The sequence below is a fragment of the Dipodomys ordii genome, unplaced genomic scaffold (genome assembly GCF_000151885.1).
Source record: "Dipodomys ordii isolate 6190 unplaced genomic scaffold, Dord_2.0 Scaffold1, whole genome shotgun sequence".
In the NCBI taxonomy this organism is placed as follows: Eukaryota; Metazoa; Chordata; class Mammalia; order Rodentia; family Heteromyidae; genus Dipodomys; species Dipodomys ordii.
Window position 1 is genome coordinate 37,796,623 of NW_012267217.1, and position 14,684 is coordinate 37,811,306.

A 14,684-nucleotide genomic window follows, 5' to 3' on the forward strand; every position below is an offset into this window, starting at 1 on the left:
GCATTCGTCACATTTTTTAGACACTTCTGTCTTTGAGAAGAATGAAATCCATCCAGGATACATTCCCACACCCTGTGAAGAGTGGGTTAAAGCTGAGGCTGTTGTTTATGGATTTTTAGCTGATGCCCTTAATTTCCAGAGAAGAGAGGTATGCACTGCATCCTGAGCCAAGTTCAAAGCCAGGATTGGTGGAAATGAGATCAGAACCTGACCCACACAAGGCCCTAAGCTTAAAAAGCCACAAAGCAAGAAGTCTCCACCTACTTGCCCTCCTCTCTAAGGCTCTAGGCTGGCCCGTTTCCACTCACACCCAGAATCCAGTTGCTTGGACACCAACCTTTCCACTAGCCACATCTGTGACTAGTGCTAGAGAGCATTCTGTCTCAATCCAGAAGAACTTCCTCATAGCTGCCATGCCTTACCCATTGAAGGAATCAGATGAGCTAATTTTCTTTGTGAATGGGAGGAAGGTAAGTGTTGGAAACTCCTCTGTGGATCTCTGAGACAGCAGGAAGCCCCATGGCTCAAGGGGCGCTCTTGTTGCCATCTGAGTTGAGCCCAGTCAGGGTCAGAAAACTCAGAACTAGAAGCCCATCCAAATTTTGTCTGTTCCCCTCAGTCAGGGCTCAGCTCCTAGCAGTGTGAAGAGGCAGGGAAAGCCTTGGTGTCTCTGGGTTAAGTCTGGCTCTGCCATTGACTGAGCATCCTTGTGTAAGTCACTTCACCTCCCTGAGCCTTGGGCTCAATCAGCTTCCCAGGTTAGTGTAAAGACAGAAAGAAAGCTGCTCTCTGCGTTGATGAGGGACCGCAACATGCTTCCAAAACTGGGCCTGAGACATGGAAGCATTGTAGTAGTAACACATCTTGATCCTCAAACTCAGGAAGATGAAAAGTGAAACTTCCTTTGTTTTTCTATATAACTTCAATTCTCTGCTGAGTCTCCATTCTACAAGACTGGATGAGATATAAATATGGTCAGTTTGGACTTTCTCTGCCTCTGTCTGTCTGTGTCTGTCTGTCTCTCCCCCTACCCTCTGTTATAGCTAAGTTCCAGGAAGAATCAATGTGACCAGGGCAGGACTTCTCAGCTTCCACTTTCCCTCCTGTCCTCACCAGCCATCCACACAGGCCACTGGCTACCTCACTCCCCTTTGCCAGCTTCTGCCTCTCATGAGTCTCTGTCTCTTAAGAGCACAAACCACATGACTGCTTTGGGGTCTCGTCACTCCAGAGCCTCACATCACTCCAATTCCACAAACTTAACTGACCAATTCAGCTCTCCTGTGTGTGTGTGTGTGTGTGTGTGTGTGTGTCCCATACGTACATGCACATGCATGCGCCAATACTGGGCACATGTATTGCCTTAACTTTTTCTACTCAAAGCTGGGGTCCTACCACTCGCGCCAGACCCACACTTTTGGCATTTTGCTGGTTAATTGGAGATAACAATATCTCAAATTTGGCTTTGAACTGAGATCCTCAGATCTGTCTCCTAAGTAGCTAAGATTATAGGCAGGAGTCATCAGTGCCTCTTTTGATCCTGCTTGCTTTTTTTTGTTGTTGTTGTTGGTCATGGGGTTTGAACTCTGGGCCTGGGCGCTGTCCCTCAGCTCTTCAGTCCAAGGCTCCTGCTGTACCACTTGAGCCAAAGTGCCACTTCCAGCTTTTTCTGTTTATGTGGTACTGAGGAATCAAACTCAGGGCCTCTTGCATGCGAGGCAAGCACTCTACACTGAGCCACCTTCCCAGCCTGATCCCGCTTTCTTGAAGCCAGCAGAACATAGTCTCTAAATCCCCTAATTTGCCTGCTAATCTCTTTCTGTATGCAGTCTTTCCAGCCAACCACTACCATATTCTCCCAAACCATTGTTTATGAGCTGAGTCCATACTTGCTTGTTCCACTGGCACAGGCTCTGGAGATTCAACCCAGAAGAGATTTCTTCTTTTGTTTTTTTTACACTATGTCCCTTCTAAATCATGAGCCTGAAATGGCATGGCTACAGTCAAAACAGAAGTTAGAGGAAATACAAGTCTGTGTGTTGATAGCCATTAGAGGACAAAAAGATTAGGTTTGGTTTTCAATGACTAAGCCCCTAGAGAACTAGCAAGCAGTTGAATTTTAATATTTCAACTTATAACCATCTTCCTATAGATTTTTTAATTTTTCTAGGGAAAAAAAAGAACCTTCACTAACATTGGGAACCCCCTGGATCTTCCTTTCCTCGAATAAAATAGAGAGCTTAGGGGTGTCTTCAAGCCACCTCAAGTCAGAGCCAAAGGGAATACCCAACAATACATAAGAAGAGGCACCAAAGAAGATTCCTCATGACTCTGAGCACAAACTCTCCCACTTTTCAAGGGGAAGGATGAAGGAATTCTAGTGTTGTATCTGAGCCACTTCAACATGAGCACCAAGGCTTACCATGGGGCCATTCTGCCATTGAGGGAGACTAGAAGGTTCCAAAGCCTCTCCAAGATAGCAGCAACTCTCTCCTTTTCTGCCGCAAATTCTGAGGACCTTTAGATCATCAAATGTTTAGTAATTTTTTCCACCCAGTCTTCTGCTTGACAGGACCCTTCACTACACACACAGCAGTCCAAATCTTCCCAAGATCTGAAATCTTTCCTGAATATCAAAGACTAAGTTGGGCTGGGCACCCGTGACTCACGCCTGTAATCCTAGCTACTCAGGAAGCTGAGATCTGAGGATCATGGTTCAAAGCCAGCCCAAGCAGGAAAGTCCGTGAGATTCTTATCTCCAATTAACCACCAGAAAACCGGAAGTGGCGCTGTGGCTCAAGTAGTAGAGCGCTAGTCTTGAGCTGAAGAGCTGAGGGACAGCACCCAGGCCCAGAGTTCAAGCCCCACAGCCGACCAAAAAAAAAAAAGACTTAGTTGGAAGGGTCTGCAAAGGTAAATGCTAGAGCAGATGTGAAGAATATGAGTGTAGGGACATCCATACACAGCACTGGCCTCCAGGACTTGTCAGACAGAAGAGCAGCTCTGCCACATTAGCTTCCAGAGACCCCTGCCCTATAAATGTGTGTGTGTGTGTGTGTGAAAGTTGTCTGCCCAGAAGTGGCACTGTGGCTCAAATGGTAGAGCTAAAGAACTCAAGGACAGTGCCCAGGCCCAGAGTTCAAGCCCCACAAAAAAACAAAAAAAGCAGAAAGTTGTTTTCCCTCAGAGCACAAAAGAGCAGATGCAGATGAAGTCCAATCCCTAAATCAAACAGATCACAACAAGCATTGCACTGGTCACTGATTCAGTCCCATAATAATCTCTCCTCTGTTTCCAACTCAGGTGACAGAGAAGAATGTGGATCCCGAAGTGACCCTGCTGGCCTTCTTGCGAAAGAACTGGATCCTTTGAAAAAAAAAAAGTCCTGGTCATGTCTATGCTTGCCTTAAAATTTAAGCCAATGTTTAGGACAACTGATCACTCTTTCCAAACAGTCAGTTTCTCAGCCCTTGCTATTTGCTTTTAGCCTGGATTTAATCATATCAGATTAATTGGGCTAGTTGGGAGAAGAGGAAGTTTCCCCCGGCGTTGCCTTCATCTGATTTAACAGCGTGAAATAGAAGCTAGGCTCTTTTCTTAATCTCTCAGTGTTCCCTGCGGGCTCCTTGGAGTCCACCCAGGGGTTATGTAATAGAGGCTTGAGCTGTGTCTCCTGACCTTTCATGAAACCAAATTCTCCAGAATCTGTGAGATCATGTGTTAGAGGAAAAGATTATTTTTCCCCATATCTGGTTTTTTTTTTTTTTTTTTGCTGTGGTGGTTGTTATTGTTTTTTGCATCAGATTTCCCTCACCATTTTATTTTCTGGAATATAAATAGAGCTTTATAAGGGCAAAATTATTTTAATGAGTAAATCTGCTAAATATCTCAGAGAAGCCAAAAAATAAATGGCAGAAGTTACAAATTGTTGAAATTGGCCTCCTGACGAATTTTGTTTAAAAGCCCTTCCAATTTCTGATTCGTTGTCAGTATTTGAAAATTAGGCAATTTCATATTTTAAAAAAATCAAGAGCAGGGCTGGGAAGGTGGCTCAGTGGTAGAGCGCTTGCCTTGCATGCATGAGGCCCTGGGTTCAATTCCTCAGCACCACATAAGCAGAAAAAGCTAGAAGTGGTGCTGTGGCTCAAGAGGTAGAGCACTAGCCTTGAGCTGAAGAGCTGAGGGACAGTGCCCAGGCCCAGAGTTCAGGCACCATGACTGGCAAAAAAAAAAAAAAATCAAGAGCTTTCAGCCTCTCCAGACACATGAGAAGGTAGCCCTTCATGCTGACAGCAAGGAAGGCCTATCCCTGGTTCTTTCTCTAGGGTGAGGTCCAGACATCCAGTCACACTCACCTGCTTTTCATTTATGTTACCTTTCTGATAAGCATTTGAGGTTATGATTAGTTCTGATGAATAATCCCCATCATTAGTACAAAGAAAAGAGACAAATAAGTAGTAAAGAGTCAGTGATTCTGAAGTCTTGCTAGCCAGTCTAGTTAATTACATCCAATCTCATAAAGTTGTGTGGAAAAGCTTGACTAGGGAGAAGATGAGCAGAGAATGGGCTGAGGCTGAGCCTCCCTGTGGGATTGGCCCTGGACCAATCAGAGCAGAGGGCTGTGCAAGATTGGATCTGAAAATAAGAGCAAGAGATTTCTCTAAAGACTCACTACCTTGCTTTCAAACACAATACAAGCAGAGGAGGGCTGTTTCATTGCCTGGCTTATCATCAGGCAAAACTCATTATATATCAAGTTCCTAAAAATATAGCTCTTCTCTTCCAATTGCATGATTGGAACCTAGAGGAAGATGTAAAGGAATAACTCTATAATGAAATAGGATTTACAAAATGCTTGTAATAAGCCTGAGATGATAAAGTAGGTATTACTCCTCCTTCTTTACAGGTGAGAAAATAGGGAGAGATTACTACACAAGGTCCTGCACTAATAAGATAAGGAGTGGCCTTAAGTAAGCCAGGTGAATGATTTCTCAGACACACGCCTCACCCCACAATGAATTTCCTCATTGAGACACCCCAAGGAAGTAATTATACTGGAGACAAAGTGTCTGCCTTGACCACCCCTTCCAGTATGCCTCACTGGTACCAAGTACGCCTGTGGGAGAGGAGGCTGCGGCGCCTGCACTGTGATGGTGTCTAAGCATGACCCAGTGTCCAGGAAGATAAGGTAGCCCACCCCCAAGGCCTGGCAGCTAGGGGAGAGCGCTGTGGCTTTCCTTGGCTTATATTCTCATCTCACAACTAAGAAAGAATTGTAGATTCTTACTGTCTCTGGATCTTAGATCCCTCTGAAAAATCACATAAACGCTGTGAGTCATCTGTTCAGAGAATGCATTTCCTTTCAGAGAGATCATGAGCCTCCCAAGGCCCATCTGTGCACCCCAGAATAGGAAATCCCCAACTTAGGCCACCACATTTACATATGAGAAATTTGAGGCTTGAAAAGATGAAGTAACTGGGCTGGGAAGGTGGCTCAGTGGTAGAGCGCTTGCCTGGCATGCATGAGGCCCTGGGTTCGATTCCTCAGCACCACATAAGCAAAAAGAAAAAAGCCAGAAGTGGCGCTGTGGCTCAAGTGGTAAAGCGCTAACCTTGAGCTGAAGAGCTGAGAGACAGCGCCCAGGCCCAGAGTTCAGGCCCCACAACGGGACAAAAAATAAAAATAAAAGAAAAGATGAAGTGACTTCTTCGAGATCATACAACTAGTAACCTATAGAATAAGGACTCAGGCCCATGTTTTCTGGCCTTGAAACAAATGTTCTTTCTCCAGATTTTACCAACTTTACAGAGCCAGAACTTGGAACATGATTTTACCCTTTAACTGAAGACCACATTCATCCAAATCCATTAGCCTAAATCAGGACGTGGCTTCAAAACACAAGTTATCCAACACTGTTAAGTGACCTTATCCAAAGAGTTTAAATAAGCAACAAAAACAAAACAAACAAAAAAGTTCCCAGGTGTATAGATATGAGTGATAAACTTCAGTGTGGTTTCTTTGGTTTCTTAGGAGGTCAGTGTCCCAGGAGATGGTAGTTAATGTCTAACCACATCCCACTCCTTCTAGGAGTGTCTATGTTAGGCTTGGAAAGTATTTCTGAAATTTATACACTTGCAGGATCCCCAAATTCCTACAGATAGCATACACTGCAGACTCAGATTCCAACCCATCCTTCCTGTCTCCCAGCCCCTCGGCTGAGTGTAAGGCTCTCCTGCCCACTTCCACTGCTCTTCTTGTTCTGGGGTTCCCCATAATGCAGGACTGTGTGACTCCCCTTGATTTTTCTTTTGTTTCTCATTCAAAGACACTTCTCTGTCACCTCATGCCTGGTGCCCATCTGCTCTCTGTATGAGGCGGCGGTCACTACAGTAGAAGGTGTTGGAAGTATCAAAACCAGACTCCACCCTGTGCAGGTAAGGCAACAGCTTACTTCTAAACTCCCTTTTAATCAAATGCTGTGTTGACTATACCGCCAGAGCTGGCCAGGCTATTACTAGGGAAGCAGAAACTTGAGGATACATGTTGATCAGGGGAATGACATGTGTTAAGTGATTCCAGAGAAAGCTAGAAATGCATACACATTTTATTAGAGGGTCATCTTGTTTTGTTACTTTTTCTACATGAAAGATGTTGGGATTATCAAAACATTAGCTGATACCTATGATCTGGACTAGAGATTGTACACAGGATATGAAACAAATATAATATGTAAGATAATAAATGCCTCTGAAGCTAACAGGATAGAAGTCAGGATTATTTTCTGTGGCATTAAAGTTTTAGGAATAAAATCAGACCTGAGGGTGAGTGGAGTCTAAAAGTAACATTAGAATGATTAAAGCTACATTAGAATGATTGAGTTCTCCAAATCTTAACCTAAAGTCAGAGCAGAGAGATTGAAGTTAAGAATAAGTTAAGACATGTGATGGCAGATACCACATCAGTTCATCGCCATCATCACAGGAGCTGGGGAGACTCAGGACTAGATCAACCAGAAAGAGTTTCTGGGTTCTATCACATGAGACTCAATACCAAGGAAGTCAGAAAAGGTGATAGATCCAGCAGTGTCTTCTAAAGCAGACAAAATGCTCACTGCAAAGTTAAAATCTACAATACAGCTCAAGCTTTAATGTTCCCAAGACTCACTGAGGGCTTGTTAAAAATTCAGATTCTGAGTCAAGAGGTTTGGAGCAGAAACCTCAAGTCCTACACTTCCTAAAAGCTCCCAGGAGAAACTAATACTACCAGACGATAGATCACACTTTAAATAACAAGGCTCTAAAGCACAGATCAAGATCTTGGCCTTTATAAGTAGAGATTCCTTTGAGTAACACAGAAGAAGTTAAGGAGGAAAGCAAGGGAAGGTATGATGGTACATAATTTTAATCCCAGAATTTAGGGAGTTATGTCAGGAGGTTAGAGGGTTTGAGGCCAGCCTGGCCTATAACAAGATCAAAGGAGGAAGAGAAATAGGAAGAGGAAGAGGAGGAGGGAGATGACATTAAATAGTCTCCAATTCCATTATACAAATTCTGTGTGTATAAGTGTATATAATCAATACTTTAAGAATTGATTCCTGGAGATTTTCCCTCATGACATGTGTAGGCTGCACACTACAAATTCCCAACTAGAAGAGTCTGAGCACTTGACACTGAGAAGTAATTACAATGATAGCATATGGGTTCTGAGTGACTACTACCAGAAACAGCCTCAGAAAAGGAAAAAGAAAGGCTCAAAGGATGGGCACGTGGGCTCAGAGTGGGTTCCACCATGGCGAAGGAGATGCCGGCTTGCAGGCTCTGGTGACTGCTAGTGGCAGCAGGAAGGCAGGGCTGGGACCATGAATGTATCTTTTCAGGAGAGAATTGCCAAGAGCCATGGCACCCAGTGTGGCTTTTGCACCCCTGGGATGGTGATGTCTATGTATGCGCTGCTCAGGAACCATCCACAGCCCTCCGAGGAGCAGCTCATGGAAGCCCTGGGAGGTAGGCCATACCTTAAGACCCGGTGGAAAGTAGGCTTTAGACCACTCCACGCCATCTTCAGCATCACTCCAGCCTTGCTCAGGCCCCTGTTCAGTTGTTTCTAAAGTAGCCACAGTGCAGAGGAGGGTGTACACAGCCCACACCCATCACATGACCACACCACTTCTCTATCCAGTGACTCAAGAGTCTGTATCATCAGCTTCTAGAGCCATATGAACAGAGACCCATAAACTACATGATATAAAAGAGCAGAAAATCATTCCCCTGCCATTCCGAAGGCTTTAAGTCTGAAATGAAGGTGTCAACAGGCAGTGCTCTAACTAAGGCTCTAAGAAGAACCCATCCTAGCCTCTTCCTAGCTTGAGAGTTGACAGTTTGGGACATTTCTTCATTTGTAGATATACTGCTCCAATCTGTGTCTCTATTCTGACACCCTTCTGCGTCCAAATCCCCCCTCTCTTAGAAGGATCCAGTCATTGGATTAGGGCCCAGTACAATGACTGTCATCCTGATACTTGCAGAGATCTTATTTCCAAATAAAGTTATATTCACAGGTTCCAACAGTTAGGCCTCCAACACATCTTTTGGGGGGGACACAGTTCAATCTCTAATAAGACTCTTCATATAGTAAGAGAACCCCTTAGAGTTTGCATTAGGTTTAAATGACAAGGCAGAAGTTCCTCAGCCCTGAGTCCAAGAACAGGCCTCCCATGCTTGTACGTCCTTCCCTCCTCACCACTGCAGGCCAGTCTCTCTGCACCTTGCTCAGGATGGTCTGAGAACTCTGTCGACTCCCCACCAACCCACAGCTCATCTCTCCAGCTCAGGGTTCTCAATCAAACCAGCCCACATGAACTCTGTGTACTCGCCCTCTTCCACCCCACCCCAAGCCCTCATCCTTAGGCACCCGAGACTCTCTGATATTGTGTAATAAAATGACCTGCACACTTCTCAGGGCCCTCCCTCAGAGGCTTGGATTCCTGCTATTAACAAATACCTCTAAGTATCTCTGAGCCACTACTGAGAAGCACTCCCAACACTGTCCAAGGCTTTGCTCATCTAGTGCTTGTAATTCCTGCCTGGGAAGACCCTATCTTACATAGTCCAAAATACAGTTCTTCTCAATAGACACACATTGGAGCTGGAGATATAGCTCAGTGGCATAGTGCTTGCCTAGCAAGTATGAGGCCCTGGGTCTTATCCTCAGCACCACAAGAAGAAAAGAAAGAAAGAAGGAAGGAAGGAAGAAAGGAAGGATGGAAGGAAAGAAGGAAGGAAGGAAGGAAAAGGTAGGAAGAAAGGGAGGGAGGGAAGGAGGGAAGGGAAAGGAAGGGAAGGGAGACATTTAGTAGGTAAAGAAAAGTAAAATCAACAGCTAGACTGCCATCTTTTTCAGGACAGAATAAGATTGATGGATTCAAGAATTGAGGAGTGGGGTTGGGAAGGTGGCTCAGTGGTAGAGCGCTTGCCTTGCATGCATGAGGCCCTGGGTTCGATTCCTCAGCACCACATAAGCAAAAAGAAAAAAGCCAGAAGTGGTGCTGTGGCTCCACTGGTAGAGCACTAGCCTTGAGCTGAAGAGCTGAGGGACAGTGCCCAGGCCCAGAGTTCAGGTCCCACGACCGGACCCAAAAAAAAAAAAAATGAGTTTAGAGAAAGCCAGGTGTGGTGTAATCCCAGAACATGAGAGGCAGAGGCAAGAGGATCTTAGTTTGAGGTCGACCTGGGCTACATACTGAGGCTATGTCTTAAGAAAGAGGTGCGGAGGAGGCTGTATTTCCCCATGGTAGTGCTTACTCAAGCCTGTGGATTTGGTCACTATTGCCAGCCCCCCAAAAAAACTATTTCAGCTTTCAAAAGAAGCCAGTAGAAACAAGCCCACTGACGATTCTGCTTGCTTCTCCTCTGATTAGGAAATCTGTGCCGCTGCACCGGGTATAGACCAATTCTCCAGAGTGGCAGGACTTTCTGCAAGGTGAGTAGTGACTGCAGAGACACCCTACAGAGCAAGGATTAACAGCAGAGACGGCTAGTCAAGGAAGTGGGGGAGCGGTTATAGACTATTACAACAGGCTAGCCAAAGTGAATCGATTTCAACTGACTCACAGGCATTTGAGCTAATTCCTGAGGATGGAGTGAGTCTTCAGAAAATCAAGGAGATAGGCAGGATATGGAGTTTGCTTTGATGAGACAAGATTCCTCCCAACAACATGACCAGCTAGGAAGGTGTGAGCACACAAGAAACTGAATGTGTCGTGTAGCACCCGAATTCACTCCAAAAGCACACACAAGTTCCTGGGGCACTCTTCCTGAGCTGCTTTTGCTCAAGGCTACCATACTACTATACTTGCTCATATTACCACTTGAGCCACAGCTCCACTTCCAGCTTTTTGGTGATTCACTGGAAATAAGAGTCTTATGAATTTTCCTGTCCAGGCTGGCTTTGAACCTTGATCCTCAGATCTCAGCCTCTTGATTAATTAGGATTACAGTTATGAGCTACTGGCTCTTAGCAATGTACTGGGCCATTCTGAAAAATCAAATGAATTTTTCTTGATGCATAGTAAGAGCTATTTTAGAGAATGTTGTTGGCTCTATGAATAGTGTTTGACAGAAACATCAGTTGGGCACGTTTGGTGGCCCTTCAGGTCAGGATGGAGCTGAGCATGCAAAGCTCAGCACAATAAATTAGAGAGACCATCTCCTCTGCTATTTTCATGATACCCTAGGACTAAGGTTGACATACCTATCTAGAACTTTCACCCCTTTTCTAGACAATTCTCTACACATGGTCTTGACTCTACGCAGGCCAGACACAAGACTCTTTCCTAAAATGATGAAGAGCAGATCCTAACAGTTAGTGTCTGCATCCCACATACAAGGCCAAAGGGCTTCCAATGAGCATCTATGTGTGGAGGGAATGAATAGAGTTTTAATACTCAGGCTGGGCACTCACAGGAATCCCGAGGCACCTCTCTGTGCAGGAGCCATATAGGAAGAAGAGGGTAACAGGTCACAGCCTGAGACCCTCTATTTTTTTTATTATTTTTTGACTATCATGGGCCTTGAGCTCTGGGCTTGGGCACTGTCCCTCAGCTCTTCAGCTCAAGGCTAGCGCTCTAGCCCTTGAACCACAGCGCTACTTCCAGTTTTCTGGTGGTTAATTGGAGATAAGAGTCTCACGGACTTTCCTGCCCAGGCTGGCTTTGAACTGTGATCCTCAGATCTCAGCCTCCTGAGTAGCTAGGATTATAGGCGTGAGCCACTGCCTATTTGTATTCTTGCCTCAGCTCCACAAACACAGAGATGGGCCAGCAGGTGTCCAAAGCTAAGCAGGTAGGTGTCCCTTCCATGTGTGTCCCCACTTCCACTGCCACCTGGGGGAGTCTGAGCAGTGAAAGCCCAGCTGATTGTTGGTGTAAAGCGAATTGCACTTGTGAGATACAAAGGAGTTAAAAGAAACCTCTTTGCTGATGAGTATAGATGGCCTCCACAATCTTGGGACACAGACTGTGGGGATACAAAGACACAAATGTGACCAGACACCCCACCCTGCTGCCAGCAAGCACGGAGCTTTAATGCTTGAAAGCAACCCAGCCCCAGAGACCATACACAAGACATATGTATGTGTATGTCCAAAAACACAGATGACAAAAACAAGACTGCTTTTCCCTGTTGGCACTGACTCTCAGTCTATCATGGAGGCTGGAGGAGCTTCGAGGGAGAGAGGGAGTGCGGCCTCTTTACCCAGCTGTGCTAGTTCTTAGGCAGGATTGGGAAGACAGCAGCTTGAGACACTGGGGCAGAGACAGTGAAGCGAAGCATCTGAGAGAAAGTATCTTGCCAGACCCTTGGGAGAAGATACAAAAGGAAAGTTTAGAAGCAATGCACATGAGATCTCTACACATGGAAACCTGCTTGAAATGCCACTGTCAACTCATTCCCAGCCAGCCTTACACAGACTGCCAAATGCTGGCGCTAGGTCACCTCAGTGATTTCCTTTCACATCTTTTTTCTTTGCTTTTTCCTTTTTTTTCTTTTTGTTTTCTCTTTCTTAAGGATATTGTATGACTTATAATGAACAATGTTTTGGATCTGATATATGCTAGGAAGTAGATAAATTATAGTATCTTTAAAATTAATTTCAAGATAAGAATTCATCTTAAAGACTTCACAGATGGGCTAGGAATGTGGCTCAGTGGTAGATTGCTTGCCTAGCATGCATGAAGCCCTGGCTTCAATTCCTCAGTACCACTTAAACAGAAAAAGCCGGAAACAGTACTGTGGCTCAAATGGTAGTACCAGCCTTGAGCAAAAATAAGCTCAGGGACAGTGCCCAGGCCCTGAGTTCAAGGCCCAGGACTAGGGAAAAACAATTCACAGAGTGGGGCACGAGTGGCTGACACCTGTAATACTACCTACTCAAGAAGTTGAGATCTGAGGATCGTGGTTCAAAACCAGCCTGGCCAGAAAAGTCCCCATGAGATTCTTATCACCAATTAACCACTCAAAAACCAGAAGTAGAAGTATGGCTCAAAATAGTAGAACACTAGCCTTGAGCAAAAAGAGCTCAGGGACAGTGGCCAGACCTGAATTCAAGCCCCACAAACAAACAAACAAACAAAATCACAGGTATGCCCAAAGCTAAGTTGATAATGAATAAAAATATTCATATACTGAGTACTCTACAGTAGAAATATATACATACTGTGTAAAGCATAGTGCAATCACAAAGGATGTATTATATCAAAATGATAGTTTGTCTCTTTTATACTCCTGTATGTTCTGTTAATTTATATTATATAGTATATATTTCATGATATATATGTATAATACATATCATTTTATTTAAATATAAAGCAAAAGAAGAAAGGGCTTCTTTTGTAATTATTCCTGTCCCAATAGAAACTACGAAAAGGGCTTAAAAGTCTAACGTCTCCTATGAATTCATAGATCCTCCAGAGAACATAGACAGATACTTATAAAAAGTTTAATGTGACAGGCATCAGGGGCGCATACCTATAATCCTATCTAACCAGGAGGTTGAGATTGGAGGATCAAGGTTCAAAGCCAGCCCAGGCAGGAAAGTTCATGAGACTCTTAGCTCCAAATAACCACAAAACACACGCACGCACACACACACACACACACACACAAGCACACTCACCCAGCTGAGCTGGGTGTCTGTGGCTCTCACTTGTAATCCTAGCTACCAGGAGGCTGAGGTCTGAGAATCGCAGTTCAAAGCCAGCTGGGGCAGGAAAGTCCATAAACCACCAGAAAACTGGAAGTGGCGCTGTGGCTCAAGTGGTAGAGCTCAGAGACAGCACCCAGGCCCAGAATTCAAGCCCATGACCAACAAGAAAAGAGCTGAAAATAGAGCTGTGGCTGAAATGATAGAGCACTAGCCTTGAGCTAAAAGAAACTCAGGGAAAACTGGGCACTGGTGGCTCATGACTATAATCCTAGCTACTCAGGAGGCTAAGATCTCAGGATCATGGTTCAAAGCCAGCCCAGGCCAGAAAATCTGTGAGATTCTTTATCTCTGATAAGCCACTCCAAAAAAGCCAGAGGTGGTGCTGTGGCTTAAGTGGTAGAGCGCTAGCCTTGAGCACAAAGTGGCTCAGGGACAGCGCCTTGGCCCTGAGTTCAAAACCCAGGACCAGCACGCCTGCGTGCACACCGCGTGCATACACGCCCGCACACACACACACACACACACACACACACATTTAATGTGAGGCATTTCACCTTCTTAGGAAGCAGATGGCTGTCAGCAGCAAGGAACAGGACAATGCTGTCTGGACCAGAGAGAAAACGAGTGCCCCTCACTTGACAGCAAAAGCGACGTGAGTTTCTTTGCTTCTTTTGTCCTCTTGTTATACTACTTGACACCAGTTTGGCTTTAAAACTAGGTGTGTGTGTTTGAAGGGTCATTCTGTACTCCACTCAAAACTGTCCCAAGCATGCACAAGTCAGCTAGGAAGAGGGGTGACCCACCAGCCGTGATCTCATTGTCTCCTTCATCATCCAAAAGGCTAGGACAAAGAGAACAGGAAATCCACTCCGGATGAGCCACAGCCTCCAGTGGAATGGATTTCTGGAGCTGCCCCTGCTCATGCAGCCACGCCCCACCATTGTACCTCCTCCTGTGCAGAGGCAGACGGAGGTCCCCACCGACCCCCTCCACCCTGGAGAGGGAAGGAGCACACTCACAAGGCAGGTTACCGGCCTCCACACCTATTAAGTCCAGCTTAAAGTGTTCCAGCCACTGGCTTTGCCCTCTGGGCGATATTCCTTCCCATTAAGGACCCACTACCAAGTTCTTAAGGGGATTCTTTATTCAGGATAAAATAGAGAATGGGTTCCCTCATGCAAGGAGACCTAAGAGCTTAGAGCAAGCCTCAGACCACAGTGTGCCTGCCATCTCCCACTCTGTCTACTTCTCTCCTTCACACCTAACTTCTTCCCATCCTTCTCTCCCACCATCTGCTTATTTGAGTCCAAAGAAACGGCAGTGGGACAGAGGGTTGCTGCTCTAGAGATGGGCTGCATGCTCCTGGTCACCTCAGAGGACCAGTGTCTTGGGGAAGTCCATGCATTGGAAAGCCAATGCTCAGATTTGCAGTCTTAGGTTAACATTAACCAAATACAAAAAAAATTTTGTGGGAATGGGGTAC

The 14,684-nt window shown here is 45.3% G+C and overlaps 1 protein-coding gene across 1 annotated transcript in view; it reads left to right on the top strand.

The window, feature by feature from the left end:
* Window positions 1-413: 413 nt before the first annotated feature.
* The window catches only part of LOC105984047 (aldehyde oxidase 2-like), an 89,672-nt gene continuing 75,401 nt past the window's right edge, over window positions 414-14,684 (top strand). The window contains 7 exon segments of the mRNA XM_013014136.1: window positions 414-470; window positions 3,304-3,382; window positions 5,092-5,188; window positions 6,327-6,435; window positions 7,878-8,004; window positions 9,918-9,979; window positions 13,764-13,853. Coding sequence (XP_012869590.1) covers window positions 414-470; window positions 3,304-3,382; window positions 5,092-5,188; window positions 6,327-6,435; window positions 7,878-8,004; window positions 9,918-9,979; window positions 13,764-13,853 — 621 coding nt within the window.